This window comes from Lycium barbarum, chromosome 8, assembly GCF_019175385.1.
Source record: "Lycium barbarum isolate Lr01 chromosome 8, ASM1917538v2, whole genome shotgun sequence".
Taxonomy (NCBI): domain Eukaryota; kingdom Viridiplantae; phylum Streptophyta; class Magnoliopsida; order Solanales; family Solanaceae; genus Lycium; species Lycium barbarum.
Genome location: NC_083344.1, coordinates 96787143 through 96813601, shown reverse-complemented (window position 1 = coordinate 96813601; position 26459 = coordinate 96787143). Strand labels below are relative to the sequence as shown.

Genomic DNA, 26459 nt, shown 5'->3' with positions numbered 1-26459 from the left:
CAGCGGATAGCAGGGGTTAACAACCGCCGCAATATGTGAATTTAACCCCTGCAAATGGAGTGTTCTATTTTGTAGTGCTTTTCTATGCCTAACTTATATTATATATAGATTGTAGCTCAGAAAAAATGTTTTTGTAAGAGGACTCCTCTTTTACAATTTGTAACTCAAATGACATACAGAAGTAAAGACAAAGCTATAAACTAAGATTAAGCTCAATCATAATAAAAAGTAAGATGTATTTTGCTAAATTATCCTTAATATATGTCTTGAAAAAGAAGTAGCTCTTTATTAATTTCTTGGTTATGTAAAACCTTTTTTAAAAATTTAAGTAAGGCTAAAATTGGACAAACAAAATCAATGTCTTATTAATTACGTGAAACACCACCTATTTTGAAAAAGGACAATCTGATGCACAAAGCTTCCGCTATTCTTTGGATTTGGTAAGGTAAAACCACCTATTTTGAACTAAAACAAAAAAGGTAAAAGCACCATTTATTATGAAAAGGGTAGAATACTAATTCTGTCTGTCCAGCAGCTTCTGACAAAGATGTTATTTCTGTCTATCCAGCAACTTCTTTTCACGTTCTTTGCTGACATTGTTGGCATAGTTCTTGGAATGAAAATCAAGAAAAAGAAGAAAAAGTGAGGTATTAAAAATCATATTGAAGCACAAATGTCCAAATCCAGAGCACCCATTCTCAGTGGTAAGGTGCTGATAGATAGTTGCAACCGCACACAAGAAGTAAAAAATGAACTGGAAAATCTGACAGTTGGTAACAATCCTCTTCCATCTTGGCCTCTTTCCCATTGCACATAGAAAGTAATAAGCATACATTATAACATGAACCGAAGCATTCCCAATCACCGCAACGTGACTCATGGAATCTGTCACACCCCAGTCCTAATAGGGCATGATGGGCACCCGACCCTTTACTTAGAGCCGAGCGAACCCACTGGTTCTCGTTACATTCATAATCTCACTGGACTCTTTAAATCACGAAATGAAATGCATAATGAAAGCTTTTAAAAAAAACATTCTTTTCGTCTTTCTCAAATCAAGTAAAAATCTGTAATCATATGAAATTTATAACATAATGCATAATGATACATCGGCTTGAAGAGCCACTTGCAAGACTGACATGCTATATATGTGACTCTGTCTGCAAAGTCTCTAACATAAATCAATATACCATAACATAAATACTCTGACTCGGCAACACTCCGGAAGGAAATGGAGCTAGCCAATCCAACTGAAACATCTTCTAGCAATATCTTCTACTCATCTGTATACACCTGCGTGGCATGTAACGCAACGTCCACAAGAAGGGACGTCAGTACGAATAATGTACTGAGTATGTAAGGCATGAATAACAACATAATATAGATATGAGAGGTAACAAGGAGTAAGATGGCATGTAACGCAACGTCCACAAGAAGGGACGTCAGTACGAATAATGTACTGAGTATGTAAGGCATGAATAACAACATAATATAGATATGAGAGGTAACAAGGAGTAAGAGAGATAACCTGTACATCTGAATGCCTCATAAGGCGGATGTCATGCATGCTTAGCCTTTTAAAAAAAACTTTTCTTACATACATATATATAATATTGTCATCATAACGTAGCCGGCCCTTTCGGGACTCGGTGTGTAACGTACCCGGCCCTTTCGGGACTCGGTGTGATCATCATTAGCCCGCGTCCGGGCCTCCCGCGTCCGGGGCAATATCATAACATGCCCATTGCAGTGGTGTGCACAATAGGTGTCGTACCCGGCCAACTATAGCGCGGCTCGGTGTGAGAAAATACATACATATATTTATATAAAGCATGCATGAGAGCCCAATCAAGAGCCACAACTATATCGGAGTGACGTAAGGTCGGTAACCTCCGATTATATTATAGAATAATCACTGTCGCTTTATCTCACCTTGAAGGAATAATTATTATAAGATGAGACTATCAATGAAGAATAGCATTAAGAGAAAACATAGAATAAGATCATAAATCTCATAAGGCATCGATTCATATACTTTTGGAATCTTAAAAAAAAAAATAGTCATCATCCATGAATAAAATTGAGACATCAAGAAATAGTTCAACATTCTTATATCGTCATTGAAATCATAAACTTGGAACCTTTAAACATAAAATCGTTTTCATCATAGTCATCATAATAATATTCTCACCCTTGACATCATCGTTGTCATTGTAAAACATATCCATCGTAGTTGTCATAAAAGCTTACGGAGTCATAAACCTCTGGTTTAGGAAATACGAACATTTTGGAAAACATTCATGAATTATTAGGAAAGGGGTTATGCCTTGGAATCATGAACATCTAACTTTTGGAAATAAGGAGGCTATGAAAACATTTATGAAATTATAATCATAGGAATCATGCCTTTGAAAGAAAGGGACGAGCCTTAACATACCTGTTCAACCTCCTATTAGCTACGCTTATTCGTCCGGGCTGGCAAGTCTACATTTAAGAGGATTTACATCAACGTTAGCCTCTTTATCGGACACTTATTCGAAGTTTCAAATCAAACTATTTTATGTTTTGCCGAAAATCGGGCAGCATCTCCCCTGTTTATATGCCCAGCCCGAATTCTCAATTCAACAACCAACACAACAATAACAATACCAACATCAATAAAATCATTTCCCATATCAAATTATTCCATAGAATAGCCCATATGGTGTTTGTTCCATATTTCCACCAACAGACTAAATTTACACAATTTACAACTCCTTTTCCATAAATAAACCAATATTAACGTTAATAGCAAGAGATTCATACCTTCATCTCGATAATAATACTATATTTTCACTCCTTCACCTTGAATCCAAGCCAATTCCGCCGTAAGACAACACTACAATCACCACCACACGTTGCTTCGACCTCGATTAATACTCCGTAGCTTTAATTTTACTCAAAATCCTCACTTTTGGGTGATATGAGAGCCCTTTTCCTTTGCTGAAATTTCTGGAAAGTTTTGGACAATTTTGATGATGAAAAATGGGGTTTTGACCCCTTTTATAATAAGTTGGGCGGCAGTACTGTAGCAGTACTGTAGCAGCCCTGTTTTTGCGTTGACAGCTCATTTTGTAACGTCTATAATTCTCTACTCCGATATCCTATCGATGAGCGGTTTGTTGCATTAGAAACTAGACTCTACGAACTTCATTTTAGGCTTTTGAAACACCTTAAAACTCCTAATATACAAGCAGATATGCCCCTCCAAAGTTGACTAAAAATCTGCCCAACATTTCTCAAATTTTCGTCAAACTTATTTTCTTCAATTTTCTTGATCTCGGATCTTCCGAAACTCTCCATACATGATATTTATCATTTATTATACATGATAATGGCCATGTTCTTGTGTTTCAAAATAGTCTTTCCCGATTACGACTTACGAGATCATAATTACCCTTACTTAACCAATATACTTAATAATGCCTCGTTCCTCAGACTCCAAAGTTGTTTCACCTAGCCATAACTCGACATACTTACATTCAAATTTAACCAGTGCTTCTCCGAGGTACGGGGTGTAACAGAATCCACACTAGAAATCCCGAGATAACAGATAACAGCCACGGTAGCATGGTGGTACACGTGTAGGAACGTGAGCCTCCGTGACCGAGTACTACTGAGGATGATGAGAAGGGTTTCTATGAATTCAAGAATCTTGGAAAGGTAAAAAAGATTAGCCCAAAAGAATAAGAATCCACGGGGGAGAGTACGATTGGCCGGGAAGCAAAAGACCCATTTCCAGTCAGGCATTTGGTGGAGGACAGCAAGGCTGCAACCGACGACCAGGATGAGAGAGAGGAGGCAAAGGATGAGGCTGTGTACGGCCGTGATGCAGCGGAGGGTGGTGGAGGAGAGGGTGGGGAGGAGTAGTGAATATCGAAATGCTAATAGAATGAGAGATAAGTAGATAAAGGCTGAAAGTGCAGGGAAAAGTAAGGAGGAACCAAAATTTTGTCCATGCTTCCATTCAAATTGGCTAATGGTTGGGTGCTCAACTAGCCAATAATGGGTCCTTGAATATAGAGCCTCATCTTAATGTACATATAAGTAATACTAAGCATACTTATATATAGGGATACAAACTCAATTCATAAATTCATTGATCCGCCCAATCCGTGTAGGTTTGGATAGGTTAATGACCCGCTTATTTTGTTATTCGGCCCATTTTGATCCACTTACTTCAGTCGGTAAATTAAAGGAAAATATACATAAACAACTATTTTTTATAAGCTCCTAACAATAAATAGCTATAAGTTTGCAATTTACAAACCGTAGCTACCTTTTATGTGGTTTCGGCTATATTTTCGTATTTTTAAATACAGTGAAATACATGTATCATAAAAACAGAGTGGAGTAAATTCTTTAAATACACGAAGGAGTTTCGGCTGTATTTCCGTGCTTTAAATACAACAAAATACATGTATCATAAAAATAGAGTGGAGTAAATCCTTTAAATACACGAAGGAGTTCTGTATTTCATTATATTTATATACTGATAATCCTTTTGTTTTGGCGTATTTAAATGTATTCGAGTTCAGCTCAGTAAAGTCGCCGCCTGACGTTGCATCAGTTGAATGTATTCGACTATATTTGAATGTGTTTACACTCAAAAAATGATGAAAATGAAGAATACAGTCAAATCTGGTCATAACTCAGGCGAAAATACAAAATACACTATATTTAAAAAGGAAGAATACAATAACGCCGGTCGGATCTCCGATGAAATACAGAAATACAAGCGAATACAAAAAAATACACTTTATTCAAAAAAATACAAGTGAAATACAAAATACCACTATATTTACACCAAAAAAAGATGAATACATTCAAATTATTTAAAAAATACACTATATTTGGGTGTATTTGATTAGTCAAATACACATTTTCTCCTTTGAAATACAAGCGAATACAAAAAAATACACTCTATACAAACAAATACAAGCGAAATACATAAATACCACTGTATTTACACCGAAAAAAGATGAACACATTCAAATCCTTTTAAAAGCTACGGATCTGACAATGAATTTATGAATTGGGCACCAAATTGGACTAAGAGTTGAAAGTTGACAACACAACAAAGTTTTCAAGGCAAAGGTTGCCGACGGGGAAAGCAATATAAAGACTAATTAATGTCTTCTTTTCCCCTTCTCTAAGCACAGAAGAAAACGTAAAGGGGTATAGAGAGGTATACAATAGAGATCCAGATGGGAAAAACCCCTAATTGAGACCTCTTCAATCATCCTTATTTTTTGAATCTTTTCTTACTTTTTCTGCAATTGATTCTAGGTTTGTACCCTTTTCCTGCTTCAACCACTGCTTTTGGTGCTGAAATCAACGTTGGTGGTGGAGATGGAGGAGGGAGGGAGGGGTAAGGGTAAACGAGATCTGGGGGGTACCGCTGTTTTTGGTGTTGACGACAACATTATGGTGGAGATGGAGGAGGGAGGGAGGGGTAAGGGGAAATGAGATCTGGGGTAGGAGAGAGAACGGAGAGAGAAAAAGAGAGGGGTGAGGGAAAAGATAGATTTGGTAGGTGAGAGAAAATCAATTTAAGAGAGGAACTTGTGAAATACAGGACACTAGTTATGATGTGTAATTTAAGAAAATATTTTAGCCAGGAAAAATAAATAAAATAAAAAGTAGTTATTATTCATAAATATGTCTTAGAGATAGCTATGACAAGTAAATTTTCCTAAATGAAATACACCTATTAAAACAATTTGGGCCCTATTATGGGCCTAAAGCAGCATCTTTAGCAGTTGTTTCCCATTTGCGCTTATTACCCTATTTTGTGTTGGTCTTTAATTTTTGTCCTTTAAAACCGAATTTATGTCTGAAGGGGCATAAGTTACGTATTATAATATTCACAAGTTATGCCAGCATTCTTAGAAAATTTATGCTTCATTAGGCATAAGTTCGATTTTGGAGGGCAAAAATTAAATACCAGTCCATTTGAAGGGAAATCCGTGCAACTACTTCTTAGCCGATTTTTATTCCAATTCTAAATTAAATGACGACCCACAAAAAATTATATTCAGAAATAAAGTAAGGTTCTAAAAAACGTTATTCTCATTGCCTATTTTTTTTTCAACATTAATATACAACTTAGAAAGTTGCTTTCCTTTTTTATAAAGTCTTTGTAATTTCTATATTATAGTATTCAATATTTTCTTGAAGTAAATTAAGGGAAAAGGGTAAAAAATATCCCTTTACTTCGGAAAAAGGGCTAAAAATATCCTACGAATTTATTTTGGGTCAAAAATACCCCTCTTATTATTAAATTTTTCAAACATACCCTTCTTTTAATAGAAATATCCAACCCCCCCCCCCCCCCCCCTCCAAATACCCATTTTTTTTACCCGACCTAACTTTAACCCGACCCAATAAAATATTAACTCCTAATCAACCAAACAATACCCAAATGTTAAACACCCCTTCATCGACATTAGAGGGAGGGAGGGAGAGAGAGAGAGAAGTGACCAACTATACTATATAGGGAATACCTTGAGAAGCATGATCTTTCCCTCATGTCAAGTAGGTCGTTTGTGTATTCATCAAATATGGAAATGTCTGCTAGGATGTATGCAAGCCCCATTCGAAACGAGTCTTCCTAGCAAAACTCGTGTCACTTCATTAAGATTCAGGCGACGTGCATCCCAAACTTTAAAGACGGCTCATATGATTATATAGTAAAATGGAGGAAGGAGAGGAAATAGACCTGATGGACCACAACCCCGCTGTAAAGCGCAAGACCAAAACTCGAAAAAAAAAAACGCTATCACAGAAACAACAGCTAGAGGCCATAAAAAGATTGCAAGGCCAGCAAAAGGAACACAAACTGTTTCTAATCGACTGGAACACAAATCGTCTCTAATGTCGATGAAGGGTGTTTAACGTTTGGGTATTGTTTGGTTGATTAGGGGTTAATATTTTATTGGGTCGGGTCAAAAAAACGAGTATTTGGGTGGTTTTGATATTTCTGTTAAAAGAGGGGTATGTTTGAAAAGTTTAATAACGGAGGAGTATTTTTGACCCAAAATAAGTTCGGAGGATATTTTTAGCTCTTTTTCCAAAGTAGAGGGATATTTTTGACCCTTTTCCCTAAATTTAATACATAAACGGGTATGCATACATAAAGATATTAGGAAAAATTAATTGGCATAGCTACCTCTAAGAAGTAATTATTGATAATAATTACTACTTAATTTATTTATATTTCATAGCTACAGTAATTTTGTAAATTATGTTTCATAGCTATACCAAATACATAGAGTTATTCCACTGTATCAAGCTTCTTCATCACCTCTCTCACTTCTCCATCACCTCTCTCTGCTTTCCCTCTCTGCGATTCCATCTGGTGGAGGAAGTCCATCACCAGTCGGCGTTGTCTCCTCCGATGTTCTCCGTCAACTCCTTCGGTGCCCTCCGTCGACCACTCCATCTCCTGCTTCTAGTTCTTCACCATCACCGCCAACCCTCTGTCAACTCCTTCGCTACCATCGACACTTCATATTCTCCTTCTGGTTCTTCGCCGCCATCGACCAGATCTAAAAAAATCAAACCCCGTAGATCTCTCTTTTATGCATTTTTTTTTTTGTAGATCTGTATGAAATACAATGTATCTTTTGAGTGTATTTTTCATTTTCTTAATGTAAATGCAGTGTGAATACATTATCAACAATTTCGCATTTTTATGATCTCCGATGGAGTTGTTGCAGATCTGTATGAATACAATGTATCTTAACTGTTTTTTGAGTAAATACAGTGCATTTTTAAAAGGATTTGAATCTATTCTTTATTTTTTGAATGCAAATACAGTGGTATTTTGTATTTTGTCTTCGATCCCATAGGTTTTGATTGTATTCTTCCTTTTTAAATACAGTGTATTTTGTGTTTTTGCCGAAGATTTGACCGGATTTGACTGTATTCTTCATTTAGTCATTTTCTGAGTATAAATACATTCAAATACAGTCGAATACAGTCAACCTTGCGACGTCTGGTGGCGACCTTGCTGGTCGGAGCTCGAATACATTCAAAGACAGCCAAAACCAAAGGATACATCAATATATAAATACACTAAAATACAACTCTGTCGTGTATTTAAATGCACTGGAATACAATAATTTTGAATACACATGTATTCAAAGAAATTAAGGTTGCATGTATTCAGATATAGTCAAATACACACGACACAGATAAGGTTTGATACAACTAAATGATGTATTCAAATACAACGAATTGTCCTAAACTATCTATGAAATGTAAATACATAAAATGTAGTTTTGAATTGTTAAAAGCTCTTAAAAGGTAGTGGTTCATGTAAGTATTACTCCATTCGTCCCAAAAAGATTGTCTTAGTTTGACTTGGGACCGAGTTTAAGAAATAAAGGAAGACTTTTGAAATATGTGGTCCAAAATAAGCTTTAGATATTTGTGTGGTTGTAAATCATCTTATAAAGTGAAATTGTTTCTAAATATAGAAATGTTTCAATATTTTTGGAACAAACTAATAAGGAAAGTAAGATAATCTTTTTGGAACGGAGAGAGTACTAGAAAATGGGCCCCCCCAAAAACTTTAGGGCATAGAGTCAAATCCTTAGTGGATTCCCTTCCAGCCAAACTTCAACTTTATTAGTAGTAATTTATTTTCTTTGGCCAATTTATTAATGGAAGATCCACAAATTGATACTCTTTTTGTCTCAAGACATCATGTCACTTTTTATTTATTTATACGCCCCTTTAAAAAATATTAATTAAAATAGGTATTTCACTAATTTTATTCATATTTATGTTTAAGTTATAATTTATCTCCATTAAATGTTTACTGTATTTGTGTGTTATCTCCAAAAATTCTACTAAGGGTAAATTGAGAAAAAATAATAATTTTACCTTGAGCTTCTAAAATGAAAACAATTTGAGGCAACTATTTTTAGTAACCACGACAGATAATTTTGGGACAGAGGGAGTATGTGACAAGACTAGATTATTTAAGAAAATACTCCCTCTGTCTCAAATTATCTATCGCTTTTTTATTTTACACGCCCTTAAGAAATACTTCCTCCGGTTTTAACAAAGTGTCCATTTAGCCATTTGTACACCCCTTAAGAATATACTAACTGCTAGGCAAATATAGGTAATTTGATTAAACTACCCCCAATTAAATAGGTATTGGGATTTGGTCAATTAACATTTAATAAGGACAAATCCGAAAAAATAAGGTTAAATCTTTATTGATTTGGTAAGTGGACTCTCTTTTTAAGCAAAAAAAATAAAGGCTTAGTGGACACTCTTTTTGAATCGGAGGGAATATTAATTAGGAGGAATATTTGACTAACTTTACCCTTATTTATGTATAAGTTATAATCTCTCTCCATTAAATGTTTACTCTATTTATTTGTTATCTTCCTTAATGAAAAAATTCTACTAAGGGTAATATGAGAAAAACAATTAATTATGTCTTAAACTTCTAAAACAAAAAATAATTTGAGTCAATTATTTTTAATAATCACGATAGATAATTTGGGGAGTACAAATTTAGATCTCAATAAATTAAAAGAGACCATAAGCGGCTGCATGGGAAAGTGCACTTTCTTCTTTAACACACTAAGTATTTTTTTTAAAATAAATTTACATGTGCACCTATTAAAGAATTTTTTATATACCTTATGCATCAGCTTTAGAAAATTATGTACGTAATTAACCTAACTTTTGAAGTATTCCAATAATGGCAGACTTTGTAACGTTTGTAGCATATTTAAGAAAATTCTACATTTAATAATAAAATATTTTAAAATTTGGTCCCAATAAATTAGGAGTCGGTTTTAATTTTTCTTTGTTCCATAATTGTATCTCTTTTCTCTTTCTTCTCCCCCTTCAAACCCTAGCCACCATTAAACTTCTACCCAACGGTAGTACGAGTCTATGAAGTGAAAGCATGGATATAACACTAAAGATGTTAAATGTGGGATTAGCACAGAACGAGACTGGAAGGATCATAGTGTACGTTCCTAAGTTGAGAACCCTACAATTAATGATGAACACTATAGTTGGAAGAGTCGTCTTTGGGAGCAACAAGTTGGTCTTTCAGAACGTGAAACATGTCATTGGAAAACTTATATCAAAGTCTTCAATGAATTGGTACCATTGGGACAACATTAGAGCTTAAACATTGAATACCTACAAGCTATAATGGATTCTTATCGAGCAAGTGTAATACTCAGACATTAGGGAATGCATAAAATCACACATTGGGTCTAACTCACACCCCAAAAGCTAGCTCAAAGGGAGGGGGATTGCCCAAGCCTTATAAGGAGCTCAGAGTTCTTGGTATATTCTCTTCACCCCTCATGCCCAGATCCGGACATTCTTTTTTATCCGGGGTCCATTACCCAGTCTGAAGCGTGCACATTCATGGACCGGGGGCATTTTTCAACCACCATCGGTCCGGGGCACATTCATAAACCGGGGGCATTTTTCATTCCCCATTGGTCCGGGGCACATTCATGGACCGGGGGCATTTCTCATCCCCCATCGGTCCGGACTGGTCATTGGTCCGGCGCATTATGCCCCCTCTTTTTCCAAGGGCCACATCGGATTGAGCTTGGCTCTGATACCATATCAAATTAGGCATTGGGCCTAACTCACACCCCAAAAGTTAGATCAAAGGAAGAAGGATGGCCTAAACCTTATAAGGAGTTCAGGGTTCTCATCTGTCACCGATGTGATATATTCTCTTTAGGGTGTAAATGAACTTTTGAAAAGATTTGAAATTGTGACTTCTACTTTGTTGTTTCCTCTCAGTAACAACCTTGATTTAAAAAGCAAGTGCAAAAAATTCTTCTTCGAGGGTTCAAACTTGTGACCTGGACCAAATTTTAAACTGGCTGTTGATCTGTTATGTTACTCTTAAGTTATGTTAAAGAGGTTTTCTTCAATATTTATACAAATTTTATGTTGTCTCATAAACTTTGATTTGAAAATCAAAATTAAGATATTTTTTTCTATATACTGGTAGTTAAAATATTTTTGTATAATATTAGATGACCTAAAATATAATAACTAATGGTGGTACATAGTAAGATTTTAGAGTAACGTGCAAACTAAGATGGGTTACCTGAACTTTTTTACCACACAAGTCTTTGTGTGCTTTTTTTACTCTATTTTTCGACAATACATTATATATACGCTCATATATACTCCCTTCGTCTCAAATTATTTGAAACTTTTCATTTTTTGAGAGTCAAACTTCTTAGTTTTGACCGTGTGTATTAACATAGAATCTTTAAATTTTTTGAAATAAAATTTTCATATTTGGAAACTACGTAAAAAGTACTATATCTCACCATAATTAATAATTTTAAAAACATATGAAAAAATTACGATCAAAGAACAACTCGTTTAACTCTAGAAAAGCGAAAAGTATCAAACAAATTGGGACAAAGGAAGTAGCTTAAGTCAACTTCTTATCCCAAAAAAAAAAAAAAAACTTAAATCAACTGGATATCTTCTATAACTACAGTAGCATTAAATTGGGTACTACCCAACTACTCCCTCCGTTCACTTTTACTTGTCTATTATACTAAAAATAAATTTTCACTTTTGCTTGTCCATTTTGGCATATCAAGAAAAGACAAACTTTTATTTCCTGGTTTACCCTTATCATTAATTACTCATTCTCCAAGTTCAATGGGACTATACGCCAATGAATGTGGGTATTATAGTAAAATTACATACTTTATTTATTAATTCTTAAAGGGCATTCAAAGTTAAAAATAAACAAGTAAAAGTGAACGGAGGGAGTACCTAACTAGATTTGGAGGAAGTTGGCCCGAAGCCTAGAAGCCTTCTCTTAGGTTTTTTTTATTATGAAGTGAGATATGCCATGTGATACTTGTGTGAGGAGCTCATTAAATTACAAGTGGACTATGGGCCCTTTCTCTACTTTAAGGCTAAGCTAGTAGAATTGTGTTAGATAAAATAAATATGGGTGAAAATCATTTACACCCCCAAACTATATTTTAAAAATCAAACTCCCTCCTCGACTTTGAACAATAGATATTCTTCCCGTTTATCCCAATTGATTTTTTAAAGCCTATTTTACCCTTATATTATCAACTTTTGTCTTCTTTTTTAAAATCATGATATTTTTCATTTTTTTAATTCATGTAACAAATTTCTTATAAAAAATTAATATTGTCTTCTAGGCGAAGAAAAAGTGATAAATACTAATTGAGTACATAAGTTAATGATTTTCTATAATAAAATAAATTAACAGAATAAACAAAAAAATAATTTTATTAAAAATAATCAAACTTGCATATTTACTTATACAAGTGAAACAGGTTATAATAACTTTATGAATATATTTCTATGCAGGTAATGCAAAAAAAATTAAAAAATATAGGTAAATCTTTAAAAATGATTTATTTATACCTGTAAATGAATTTTATAATTTAAGAAATATTCGATTAGTGACAACCACTAATTTATTTATATAAACAATTGATAATAAGAGAGAAGTGAAACTTAAATATACACACATGCATGTACATACAGATATACATATTGCATATAATATTGAAATAACAATCATAAAAAATAGCATTAGATTTTGTCACAAATTCGTAAAAGTATTATTCTACTTGTAATGTTAGTCAACTTAAATAAGAATCTATGAATATCTAGATTGAAAAGATAAATATTATATATAATATAAAATGTATTACATAAATAGAGGACTGAAAAAAAAAGGGTGAAATAGTCATTGCATTGGATAAAGGGGGAGAATGTCTAATGTTCAAAGTTAAGGGGAAGTTTGATTTTTAAAGCAAATTTGGGGGTGGAAATCTTTATTAGATTGTGGGGTCCACGTACTCTTTGATGCTCATTCATACCAAACCAAAGAGAAAAGTAAAGGACTTTTCTTTGTCAGCTCAATGTTGCATTTTTCTTCTCAACTAAACAATGACAAATTCTATTCCAACCAATTTTATCAAAAATTAAAACACATGTCCAGCCATAATAAATTAAAACATGCAATTTCTTTAATCAATTTCGGTTTCCATCCTTGCTGATACTAAAAGAAAAGGTTGATGTCACGACCCAACTGGAGGGCCATGACGGGTACCCGGAGCTAACCTATCGAGCACCACAAAACATACATACATTTCATATCCATACCTAATTGGGCAGTTGTGCTAGTTAATATATATCTCATAATCTGCAGGGGACACAAGTCCGAAAGAGCTATACATATATATACGTTATCAAACTGGGCCCATGTATACAAGCCGACAAAGCTGTCAAAATGATATAACAAAATATGGACTGAGGAAGAGACATCTAACTGTGCACATCTGTCTACGAGCCTCAACATGGGATACATAACATAATAAGGATGGGACAGGACCCTGCCATACCCATCTGTACACAAGGAACGATACCAGCTGATCTGCAGCTCCGGAACAAGTGGAGTGCTCCTATACAGTGCTGAGAAAACAACCTATAAACCCGAATCGTCTCCCTGTCTACCTGCGGGTATAAACGCAGCGTCCACAAACAAAAGGACGTCAGTGCGAATAATGTACTGAGTATTTAAGGCATGAATAACAACAAAATAATGATATGGAAAGTATCATGAGATAAGAGAGATAACCTGTACATCTGGATGCCTCTTAAGGCGGATGTCACGCATGCTTAGTTTTTTTTTTTTTTTAAAAAATATTATTCATAAATACATATATATATATATTGTTGCGGAACGTTCAGCCCGATCCATATATCATAGCATCCCGCGTCCGAGGTAACATCATAACCTGCCCACTGCAGTGGTGTACACATCTACGTGCCTGCCCGACCTATTATAGCGCGACGCAGTATGAGAAAATACATACATATATATAAAGCATGCATGAGAGCCCAAATAAAACGGTATTACTTTATCAGAGTGACGTAAGGTCGGTAAACCTCTGATTTCTATTATGGAATCATCATCATCGCTACATCTCACCTTGAAAGAACAATTATTATAAGATGAGATCAATAATAATGAATAAAATCAATAATCATGGAACAAGCACAATAATATCACGAGAACATCAAGAACTATAAGCTTTGGTATCTTTAAAAATGGAATCATCATCATCATCATAGGGAACTTTTATCAACAATACCATAGGAACCTTGAGAATTATGCGTTTCTAGCAATTCTAGGAAATGAGACATTATGGATATCATGTATGGGTTCACAATAAGGGAATCATGCCTTTAGAAAGAAAGGGTTAGCCTTAACATACCTCGTCGTCTCCTTAACTACTCAATGCCTATCCTCCCAAGCTCCTAAATCTACATTCAAGATGATTCGCACTTCGGCTAAGTCATTGAAACGTTTATGTGGTCAAACTAAATTAATAAATGAGCTATCGAAAATTGGGCAGCATTTCCCCTTATATCTTATATTTCCTCAACATACACAACATTCCCACAATATCAACAACAAGCTTACAAATGTCCTTAAACACTCCTTTCACTGTCCATATAAAGAATATACACTAAACAGCCCAAAATATACCAGTATACAATAACAATATACACTTTCTTTCTTCCCAATAAAGGAGTATAATCTCATCAACACATCAACAACATTAGATACTACTCATATTCATGGAAATTAACTTGACAATTCAGCCACAAGATGCTCAAAACAGTCCATGAACTCAACATAGTTCCTAACTCATATTTCGACTTTTCTTCACATTTTCTTCATTCAATCAAGTTGCATAATTATCAAACAACATCAATAATATCATACCCAAGAAATTACATTCAAACTGGACTCAAATTCATCCAAAACTTCTTTTCAAATTCAATTCATAGCCAACAACTATAACACAACACTTTATGATTTTTCCCCATAACTCTTTTCACTTTTAAGACTTGCTAAACCTTCAAATTAACTTTGCATAATAGATAAGATGAAGAACATACCTTTTATTTGAAGAATTTCAACTCACACAACTTGCTCCAAGACTTAATCCCCACAACTCCAAGTTCAAGCAAGAACATCCAACTTTCCAAAATTAACTTAGGTTTTCAAGGTTGATCTTCTCTTCATTTTGATTTGGAATGATTTGGAGTGTGTATGGATATTAAAGGAAACTTAGAAATACATTAGGGACTTGTGTTTTGGTGAAAAATGAGGCTCAAACCGTGGAGAAATCAACATATACCAAGTCCACCGACTTAATTTTATGGAAAATTCGGGCAAAGTATGGGTTACTGTTCATCCCATACTTCAAAGTATGGGTTACTGTTCATCTCGTACTTTGGGGGTAATTATTTTTTTCAACTTTCTGGAAGTTTTGGCAAAATACGTCCAAAATGTACGGGCTGTACTTGATCCCGTACTTCACAGAAATGTGATCTGTCAGTTGCATAGGAGATATGCCTCTCTCAAGTTGTATAAAATATCCTATCCAAAATTCTGCCAAGTTTTCCCAAATTTTCGACAAACTTAATTTCTTCGATTCGCTTGATCCCGAAACCTTTAGACCTTTGTTTAGCACTTGTTAGAAGTCCTCCTTAACCTTATAGGGGTATATAGCCTCTCTGCACTCACATTAATTTGCTTACGACGATGCGAAAATTTATGAGGTGTAACATCCTTCCCGCCTTAGAAACATTCGTCCTCGAATGTTAAACTTTTAGGGATTCTACAAAAATTTTGCCAGAGTTTCTCCTGCAACAATACACTACCATCCTGTTATAACAACCCAAAATAGACAATGCCTCACAGGGCTGCAACAACGACAATAATGGCCCCACACGACCAAGAAATCATAATAGTAAAGCATTACACAACTGAAGATAATGATGTCTCTATCTGAACCTTCTCTGGGAGTGGGAACAAATATGGATATCTGGATCTCATATCTTTCTTAGTTTCTCAAGTCATCACTTCTACCTTCACATTTTTTCATAGTACTATTATTGAGGTTACATCTCTAATTCTCAATCCACAACCCTAGAGCTTGGTGATCTGAGAGGGTAGTAGGAACTTCCTCGTATGATAATTATTCTGTAATCCGAATGTCATCAGATGGGTACAAATGTGGGGGATTTCTCAATACATTTGCTTAGCATAGATGTATAAAAGACTGGATATGTAGATTCCAATTCTTAGGAGAAATCTCGTAGGCCCTTCAATTTTTATCTTGTAAAGTCGAAGGTATCCAAGTGTAAACTTATTCTCGTTATTACCTATCATAGATCTTTTCAGGATGAGAACCTCATATACTCTAATATTCTCCCATTCTTATAGAGCTTCAGACGGGCCATCTGGATATGCAAATTCAAGCCACACAACTGGTCATCTTTACTAACTAATTTCATATAAAGCTTACATGATCCTTTATAATTATAAAATCCATATTGATCATTCTTTCATTCCTCAAGGATATATATATATATATATATATATATATATATATATATATATATATATATATATATATATATATATATATATATATTTCCTCGGTCTTTCAGGCTTCTGTTTATTTATTAACGAATCACGAACTCTGTAATATTTCCTTTATATTGGACCACTATGGTCACGATACACCTTTGTTACTTCTGAATAGATCATATAACTTCACTACATTTATCATATAGTCGGTCCTGATATTTTAGAAATTCACCTTACTGAAATATTCCTTCCCTGAATACCCTTTCAAGCCTTGGGTTTTTAAAGATGTACCATAGCTAGGATACTATGTCTTTACTCAGGTTTTCTCGACATATACTATATTTTGCTATTGCTATTCTCCACTATGCTATGCTTCATCAGTTGAATCTCTGTAGTGATCTTGGCAAGCTTCTTATATACTTATATCATCTGTGCGGTATATAATTCCATATCCTTCTGTTACCTTCCAGAATGAACGTATCCATTTCGGTGCTAGATCTGTTCTATTCATCTTAATGCCATAAAGCTGTCTTACACGAACTTACTCCTCATTATCCTCTTTATTACAGCCACTAGCCTCTAGTTCCTTATTTAAATCCATCTTATTCAATTTACTCACAACGCGACTTTAATTCTCTTACTTCCCGAATATTCTATGCCTGGAATTCTCGGATCTTTTATAAGCTTTGGCTTCCACATAATCATACGCATTTATTCTTTTTCATCGTAGGCTATTACCGTCAAGTACTCGCGTTCCTTCGAATAGTTCATTTTCATTTCAGCCCTCTCATATTGTTAACTTCGCACTCTTCCCTCAACAAGATGTTACTAGATTCTGACTCGGATGCTTTTGCCTTTAAGGTTTTCCTTGTACAATATTTTCCTAACCATTGTGCGATCTGGAACTTCGTATCCATACGACTTGCTCGCGGTGGCTATTTCTCTTAACTTCTAATCTTAGTCCCTTATATACCTCGAGTGCCATTTTACTCGATCATTTTCTACTTCTTTATTACTGAACTTCCTATTACACCGTCATCTTGAAACTTCGAATAATTCCTTCCTTGAAATGCTATCTCCCAATCTTTATTTAGTCATGCATATGACTGACTGGTTATGTTTATCATCAAATCGTCCTTACACCTTACCGACCTGCTAGCGTAATATTCCTTTGAGCTAGTTTCCAATTCCTTTTTGCTACTATCTTCCCATCTTTACAAGGCATACTTCTGATCCCATACCTGTCGTTTCGTCTTCCCCCCTTAAGGTGTTAAGCCACTACTATGCATTTGACATCCATTTAGCTCAACTTTTTCCTGTAGGTACATACTCCCAGTAATTTCCGCGACTAATCTTAACCATAACTATTCATCTTCTGTGTTTGTCTGGTCGTTCCACGCACACATAAAGGGTCACATACTTTTATAGGCGTATTGGCCCTGTGTGGGTCTAATCTTTCACTGAAGAGATCTGCATAATTTTCCTTACCGTCCTTCCAAAAAGCACCCTTCTCCTATTACTCGCTTTCCCATTTCATCACTGTAATAGTATCTAGCACAAAATTCTATTTTAAATCTTCCCTGATTGTCAATATTCCTCCTCTTCTTCATTACATACGCGCTCGTTCTTTAGGCGGGTCTCTTTTAGAGTACAAGTTCGCCTCATCAATGAAGGGCATATTGTATATCAACTTGCGATTTCCTACACATTCATTTCCTATCATACAGTTAATTCTTCTAGAATATCTCTCATTTCCTTCATTAACTATTCAGCCTTGTACTACTAGCTCGATAATCTTGTCATGGTAAACTTCTAGAGGGATTGTTTTTTCGGTACATGGGTCCTACCTTTGTCTTATGCATACCTGCCAAGAAACTCATGTTTCATATATCCTTACACTCATACCTTTGTATAACATCTTGCCAACATACTCTATACGATAAGAAAGCCCTCGTCAATAGCCCTCGTCAACATCTAACTTATTGAACAACATACATCATTCTTTTACTTCTTCTAACCAATCATATCCCTTTTTAACATTCAAAACGATAACTTTCCTTGGCAAATCTTTCATTCCGTATCCTATCCCCTTTGGACATTATGCATCATCATCCTTATAATTGATACTCTTTTCTGTTTTCGTAGTTCTTGCCTTACCTCTTTTTGCTCATAAACCATCCACATATTTACACTCAAGGGTCATATTTAAGCACATACGTATCATTTCCACGTCTTACATCGAGGAAAATTACAACTCCCGTCTGATCATATTGATGTCTCATTAATAAAACACTTCTAAGGTTGCTAACCACTCACATTATAAAAAAATCATTCGCTATCGCCCAACTAAAAATCACATCAAACTTCTCTTCTTTTTAGGACTTATTGGGAGTACTTCGGAGGTTATATTAACACCATCGCATGTGATATATCAATAACATCCCCAAGGATGTGTAAATATTAATACAATATTAATTATACTTGGCATTGCCACTCATCCCTTCATACTGTACTATCTCGTCTTACTTACCAATCATTCGTACCTTACTAATTCCTCTTGACACCCATCATTCATAATTCTGTAGATATAATCTCTTCGTCGAACTACATTCACCACGCATACCTTTCCTATTTAACCATACTATTGCCTTATTACCACAACATATCTTTCCACTGTTCTCTCATCGTGTTCACCATTTTAACCCATCGTCTAACCACAACTTCACTCTAGGTTCCTCTTTAACATTACTCTTTTCCTTTCCTTAACATAATCATTGGGATTTTACAGCTTACCGTCGCTACATATCATAAAACATTTCAAAATCATAATTTCTTAATTTTAACACCTTATCGAAGCGGAAAACAAAATATACCTTTGTTCATTGGTTGCTCTGGTCCTGAAACTCCAACGAATGTGAGCCTCTCCATAGCTACTCTAGCACCCTAATTTGGCACGGATCGCTTTAATATGGACTGGGAAAATTCTCCTTCCTGATGTCCCTTTGTCGGTCTTTCCCCGCCACTCGAAACTTCTAAAAATGTACCAACTATACTAACATATCCGGTCTGGCCACCACCTTCATTTGAACCTTGCTCCGAAGATACCATCAAGTCTTGGTTAATAGGGTCCTCAGGCTGCAAACTCCTCGGTTTCTCAGAAAGCCCTGCACTCTACCATAATCCGAAGCTTGGGGATTAACTCCCAGCAATGACCTCTCCCTTCCTTACCCAGCTATGGCCAAAGGAGGAACTGGCAATATCAGGGCCTCTTCTGGCTCCTCTACTCTTATCACAGTCGATGATATTTGTAGCACTGATTCATCCTGAACCTCCGACGGGTCTGTTTCTATAGAGGACATGAGCTCGGATGGGTCCATCGCAATGGAGGGTACATCCTCACTTGGGTCCTCCGCCAAAGTGTAACTTAATCCTCCCCCTGTCATTATTACAATCCTCGAATCACCCGTAATCGTTCCTGGAGGAGTCTTCGTCAACTATAAAACAACAGAGGTCAGGGTCAAAGATTTATATCCTAAGACTCAGCTCTATAGCACCATCTAGTATACAAAGAAGGGTAACCATCCTAAATGCCCTGCAGCCTTCTGTTTATAAGTGCAGCGCGCTTCACACCCGTAAATAAGACTTTGCTGGACACGGCTCGTAGACAAACCCTAGGACAAACTGCTCTGATACCACTTTTGTCACGACCCAACTGGAGGGCCATGACGGGTACCTAGAGCTAACCTACCGAGCACCACAAAACATACATACATTTCATATCCATACCTGATTGGGCCATTGTGCTAGTTAATATATATCTCATAATTTGCAGGGGACACAAGCCCGAAAGAGCTATACATATATATACGTTATCAAACTGGGCCTATGTATACAAGCCGACAAAGCTGTCAAAATGATATAACAAAATATGGACTGAGGAAGTAAAAAGACATCTAACTGTGCACATCTGTCTATGCGCCTCAACATGGGATACATAACATAATAAGGATGGGACAGGACCCCGCCATACCCATCTGTACACAAGGAAATATACCAGCTGATCTACAGCTCCGGAACAAGTGGAGTGCTCCTGTACAACACTGAGAAAATTACCTGCGGGGATGAACGCAACGTCCACAAACAAAAGGACGTCAGTACGAATACTGTACTGAGTATGTAAGACATGAATAACAACAAAATAAAAATATGGAATGTATCATGAGATAAGAGAGATAGCATGTACATCTGGATGCCTCTAAAGGCGGATGTCACGCATGCTTAGTTTAAAAAAAAACATTTTTCATGCATATATATATATATATATATATATATATATATATATATATATATATATATATATATATATATATATATATATATATATTGCTGCGGAACGTGTAGCCCGATCCATATATCATATCATCCCGCGTTCAGGGCATCCCGCGTCCGGGGTAACATCATAACCTGCCCACTGCAGTGGTGTGCACATCTACGTGCCTGCCCGGCCGACTATAGTGCGGCGCAGTGTGAGAAAATACATACATATATATAAAGCATGCATGAGAGCCCAAATAAAACGGTACTACTCTATCGGAGTGACGTAAGTTCGGTAAACCTTCGATTTCTATTATGAAATCATCATCATCGCTACATCTCACCTTGAAAGAACAATTATTATAAGATCAGATCAACAACAATGAATAAAATCAATAATCATGGAACAAGCTCCATAATATCACGAGAACATCAAGAACTATAAGCTTTGGTATCTTTAAAAATGGAATCATCATCATCATCATTATCATCATCATCATTATCTTTTATTAACAATACCATAGGAATCTTGAGAATTATGAGTTTCTAGCTCATTCTAGGAAATAGGACATTATGGATATCATGTATGGGTTCATAATAAGGGAATCATGCCTTTAGAAAGAAAGGGTTAACCTTAACATACCTTGTCGTCTCCTTAACTACTCAACACCTATCCTCCCAAGCTCCTAAATCTACCTTCAAGATGATTCGCACTTCGGGTAACTCATTGAAACACTTATGTGGTCAAACTAAATTAATAAATGAGCTAACGAAAATTGGGCAGCATTTGCCCTTATATCTTCTATTTCCTTAACATACACAACAGTCCCACAATATCAACAACAAGCTTACAAAATGTCCATAAACACTCCTTTCACTGTCCATATAAAGAATATACACCAAACAGCCTAAAGTATACCAATATACAATAATAATATACACTTTCTTTCTTTCAATCAAGGAGTATAATCTCATCAACACATCAACAACATTAGATACTACTCATATTCATGGAAATTAACTTGACAATTCAGCCACAAGATGCTCAAAACAGTCCATGAACTCAACATAGTTCCTAACTCATATTTGGACTTTTCTTCGTTCAATCAAGTTGCACAATTATCAGACAACATCAATAATATCATACCCAAGAAATTATATTCAAACTAGACGCATATTCATCCGAAACTTCTTTTCAAATTCAATTCATAGCCAAAGACTATAACAACACTTTATAATTTTTCCCCATAACTCTTTCCACTTTTAAGACTTGCTAAACCTTCAAATTAACTTAACATAAGAGATAAGATGAAGAACATACCTTGTATTTGAAGAATTTCAACTCACACAACTTGCTCCAAGACTTAATCCCCACAACTCCAAGTGCAAGCAAGAACATCCAACTTTCCAAAATTAACTTAGGTTTTCAATGTTGATCTTCTCTTCATTTTGATTTGGAATGATTTGGAGTATGTATGGATGTTAAAGGAAGCTTAGAGAGACATTGGGGACTTGTTTTTTGGTGAAAAATGAGGCTCAAACCGTGGAGAAATCAATATATACCAAGTCCACCGACTTAATTTTTCTAGAAAATTTGGGCAACGTACGGGTTACTGTTCATCCGTACTTTATTTTTCGACTTTTTGGAAATTTTGGCAAAATACGCCCAAAATGTACGGGACGTGCATTTTTGTACGGGCCGTACTTTATCCCGTACTTCACAGAAATGCGATCTGTCAGTTGCATTGGAAAGAAGACTCGCTGAACTTCAATTGACATAGGTTATGGATTCCGTAAATCCTCATATTCTAGGAGATACGACTCTCTCAAGTTGGACAAAATATCCTGTCCAAAATTCTGCCAAGTTTTCCCAAATTTTCAACAAACTTAATTTCTTCGATTCACTTGATCCCGAAACATTTAGACCTTTGTTTAGCACTTGTCAGAAGTCCTCCTTAACCTTATAGGGGTATCATAGCCTCTCTGGACTCACATTAATTTTCTTACGACGACGTGAAAATTTACGAGGTGTAACAGTTAACATCTGATGCTAAAAAGGAATAAAAAATTAGTTCAAGATTTTGGTTCCTTCTGTCTAATTCTAGCTCAATTACTTGGATCTTCTCCTGCCACTTTCATTTACTCTTGATTTTCAGGTATGAATATTTCTTCATCTTTCATGTATGCTAGTAAATTTGCCTGGTGCGAAAATCTTTAATTACTTATTTTATGTAATGATCTTTATCTAATTCTCGAATGTTAAATATCCAAAAGACTGATTCTTACAAAGGTTACAAAAGTTTTGCAAGCTTTCTTTTAGAAGATAGTCTAACCACATAAGTTCACAAAATTCACGTCAAAGGTATTTTGCAAAACTTAAAGTTCTAAAAACTAAAAGCAAAAAGTCAAATCAAAATATAACCTTAATTAGCTGTCGTTTGGTTGGAGGTATTAAGCGGGTTATCCTAGCGTAAATTTTGTGAGAAAATCTATCTCATGTTTAATACAGAAATCATGAGATTATTTATCTCATATTGAAGATGGAACTATTAATTCTGATTATAATCTTAGGATTAAAATCCGAGGATAATCTGGGTTTGAACAAAGCAACCCAAAAAAATGAAATTTGAAAATAGAGAGAAGTTGCCACAATAAAACAAAAGCGAACGCCTAAAGAAAAAGTGTCAACCATTTATATTAAAAGAAGTTTCACAATAATGATATTATAACGAAAAATTAAACACACGTTCCTACATAAAATCATGTTTTATTGTCTTCTACGGATACTTCATTTTCCCGGCTCAGTGTCATTCCTACAAATATCCTGCAAATGTTAACATTAATTTTCAAGATTCACTACCTACCTTAGGTGATTGTCAAAACTAAAAGAACTATGGAAAATTGACAACCTAAACAACGTACTCAAATCAATAATAGAAATCATAACTTCATAAAGAAAATCATTTAGCCACATTATATCAAACAAATAAAGGGGTTGCTGAAGAACATTTCTGAACATTGAACTTGCCTATGAGTTCTCCTTTCTGGTGTGGGTAATATATGACTATCCACACCAATACATACTGGACACTTTAGGTGGGGATGTTAAATCGGGAAAGGGAATTCAACATGGATATTATAACTGATGTTATGCAAAAACTGAAAGAGAACTAAATGGGAGAAATGCAATTAAGGGGAAAATAAGAAAGAAATCGCTATAAGATATTAGTAGATTATAGGCGTGAATAAATTTTGTATCTCACATATTATAGGCATGAATATATATATATCCATGAGTATTATAACCGTGTGTGTATTGAAAGCTCTCAGGATATACTTGGCGAGTACTTGTCTTTTACTATCGTCCTTTAATAACTACTGATATGTCATGACATGCAAACCTTATGTTTTGATGATTTGACAAACCTTACTCAAAGAACCAGAATACTACCATGTATCTCGAGGTCTGAGTCTCAGGGGGAACAAATGAGGTATCTGGTCCTTAGGGGTAACACAAAGGATGTCGCTTTGTCATCATCAAAAAGGGGGAAATTGATAAGAAATTATATGTTTTGATGACATGACAAACCCTATAACGACCCGCTTGGTCATTATAGTCTTTCCGGCACTTTCGCCCCTTTCCGAGCTTGGTTAGCTCAATTTTTGACCCGAGGGGATCGTTGACACCCTTCCCGAGGTGTCTAGATTTGATTCGGGCGACTTTTTGTGAAATTTGGGCTTAAAGCAAAAAAGAGTTGACTCAAGGTTGACTTTTGGGTAAACGGACCTTTTTCGAAAATCCGTCAATTTCGAGACGTTCAGATGGCCTTTTAGAACTTGTGTGCATATTTGGTTCGGTTCCCAATGCCCTCGGATGCATTGTGGGACTTGGGTTGGGAAGTCGGGGGTTAACTCGGTCAACGAGACCTCCGTTGAGAATTCTGAGGCCACGAGTGCGTTCATAGCGTGTTTTTGTGTGTGTCTGTGTATGTGGTTTGTGAGCAGATGGCCTCAGGAGTTAGTCGGAAATTCAGGTTGATTTATGAAAATAGGAATAGTTTTCTAGTGTTTGGTGCCTGCTTTAGCGGCACCAACATCGTGGCAGTGGTACCTGTGTAGCGGTCACCCTGCTGCTGAAGCGGTCTGTGCCAATTGGGCATGACCACTGGGGCAGCACCGCTGGAGCGGTTATATTGTCATGAAAGCGGGTGACGGGCAGTTAGTTCATTAAATGAAGTGTTAAATGCCTTAAGTCTCCCATTTATTTTTATTCCGAAAATTGAGCTCTTGGGAACAATTCTAGAGGATTCTTGGTGGTAAGTCCTTCTAACCCCCTTGCTATTTCATAATCCCTAATCATCTTAGAACCCCTTTTTCCTTGTTAGTTCATTAGTAATGGAAGACTAAAGTGGGTTTAATGGATATTTTATCTAGGCTTCTAAATCAAGATTTGTTGGTTGGGTTTATGCTAGATTATGATGTATCTAAAGTTTTTAATCAAATACCTTCCACTATTAGTGTTGAATTCTTGAATTTAAGAGTTAGAGTTTATACGCAAAATTGGGGGTTTTGCTTGGATTTTTAAAAATTGGATGAATCCTTGAGTTAATTTAGCAATTAGTTGATGGGTTTTGATCACCTAGTGTTTAATTGGATATTTTACCCTCGAATTTCCCGTTTTGACCTTGTGGGCCCCGTTTTCCACAAATTCTAGGGTTGATTTTTGACCTAATTTGAATGATAGCAATATAGGTATCGATCTTCATGATTTCTAATCTAGATTTGAATATTCCTAGACTTTTTTCATCTTGAGGCTGAGCGGAAAGGGAAGGCTAAGGAGTGATTGTTAGTGTTATTGTTGTTCAGTCGTCCAGGTAGGTTATGGCTTATCCTTGGTGAGACTTCGTTTAGCGAAGCATATATTTAGATGATATTGTCGGAGAAATCATGTAAACCTTCGGGTATGAAGTTGGGTTGGATATCGTCTTAGGTTGGACCCTGTTGTGTGATTTGGGCTAGCCATCCCGTTGTGCTATGACTTGATTGCTCTATTGTTATTGGGTTGATGCCACGTGGTAATAGTAGATATTGAAGACTATTGATATATCTTGTTCATGATATAGTGGTACCTCACTTCACTACTAAAAAAAATAGGCTTTACCGACCTCAAAAAACCGACCTCAGTTGAGGTTGGAAAACAACCAACCTCATGAGGTCGATAAAGTCATAATATTTATTTTTTAAATTTTTTTAAAAATAAACCGACCTCATGAGGTCGATAAAGTCATAATATTTTTTTTTTATTTTTTTTTAAAATAAACCGACCTCATGAGGTCGGTAATATTGTACCAAAATTTGAAAAAATAATGTACCGACCTCACTAGGTTGGAAATTTATTTGATGATAAATATTATAACTTTATTTTTAATTTAAAAGAATACCTACCTCACAAGGTCGGTATTATTTTAAATAAAAAATAAAATTATTAAATATACCGACCTCATGAGGTCGGTATAATCAGTCAAATAAAATTCACCCAGACCCAATTAAACTCGTTCCCATTTCTCTGCCTCTCTCCTCTCACTTTTCTCTTCCCCTCTCTCTCTAACCCTTGTAACTCCGGCGACGTCACCACCAT

General features: G+C 35.6%; 1 protein-coding gene across 1 annotated transcript; it reads right to left on the bottom strand.

Moving 5' to 3' along the window:
* Nucleotides 1–486: 486 nt before the first annotated feature.
* LOC132607987 (uncharacterized) lies at nucleotides 487–26459 on the bottom strand. The gene is made up of 6 exons (XM_060322071.1): nucleotides 26364–26459; nucleotides 19759–20001; nucleotides 19565–19678; nucleotides 19381–19450; nucleotides 3552–4070; nucleotides 487–885 (listed from the first exon to the last, which is right to left on the bottom strand). The coding sequence occupies exons 1-6, from the start codon at nucleotides 26457–26459 to the stop codon at nucleotides 551–553; spliced, it is 1377 nt and encodes a 458-aa protein (XP_060178054.1). The 3' UTR covers nucleotides 487–550.

What these genes read in the sequence shown, in the direction of transcription:
- LOC132607987 (XM_060322071.1), bottom strand. Translation starts at nt 26,459, where the DNA reads ATGGTGGTGACGTCGCCGGAGTTACAAGGGTTAGAGAGAGAGGGGAAG. An exon ending in ATGGGAACGAGTTTAATTGG is followed by an intron (nt 20,002 to 26,363) that starts GTCTGGGTGAAT and finishes GTTGTTTTATAG; the next exon opens with TTGACGAAGACTCCTCCAGG. An exon ending in TGTGGATTCTGTTACACCCC is followed by an intron (nt 886 to 3,551) that starts GTACCTCGGAGA and finishes GGGGTGTGACAG; the next exon opens with ATTCCATGAGTCACGTTGCG.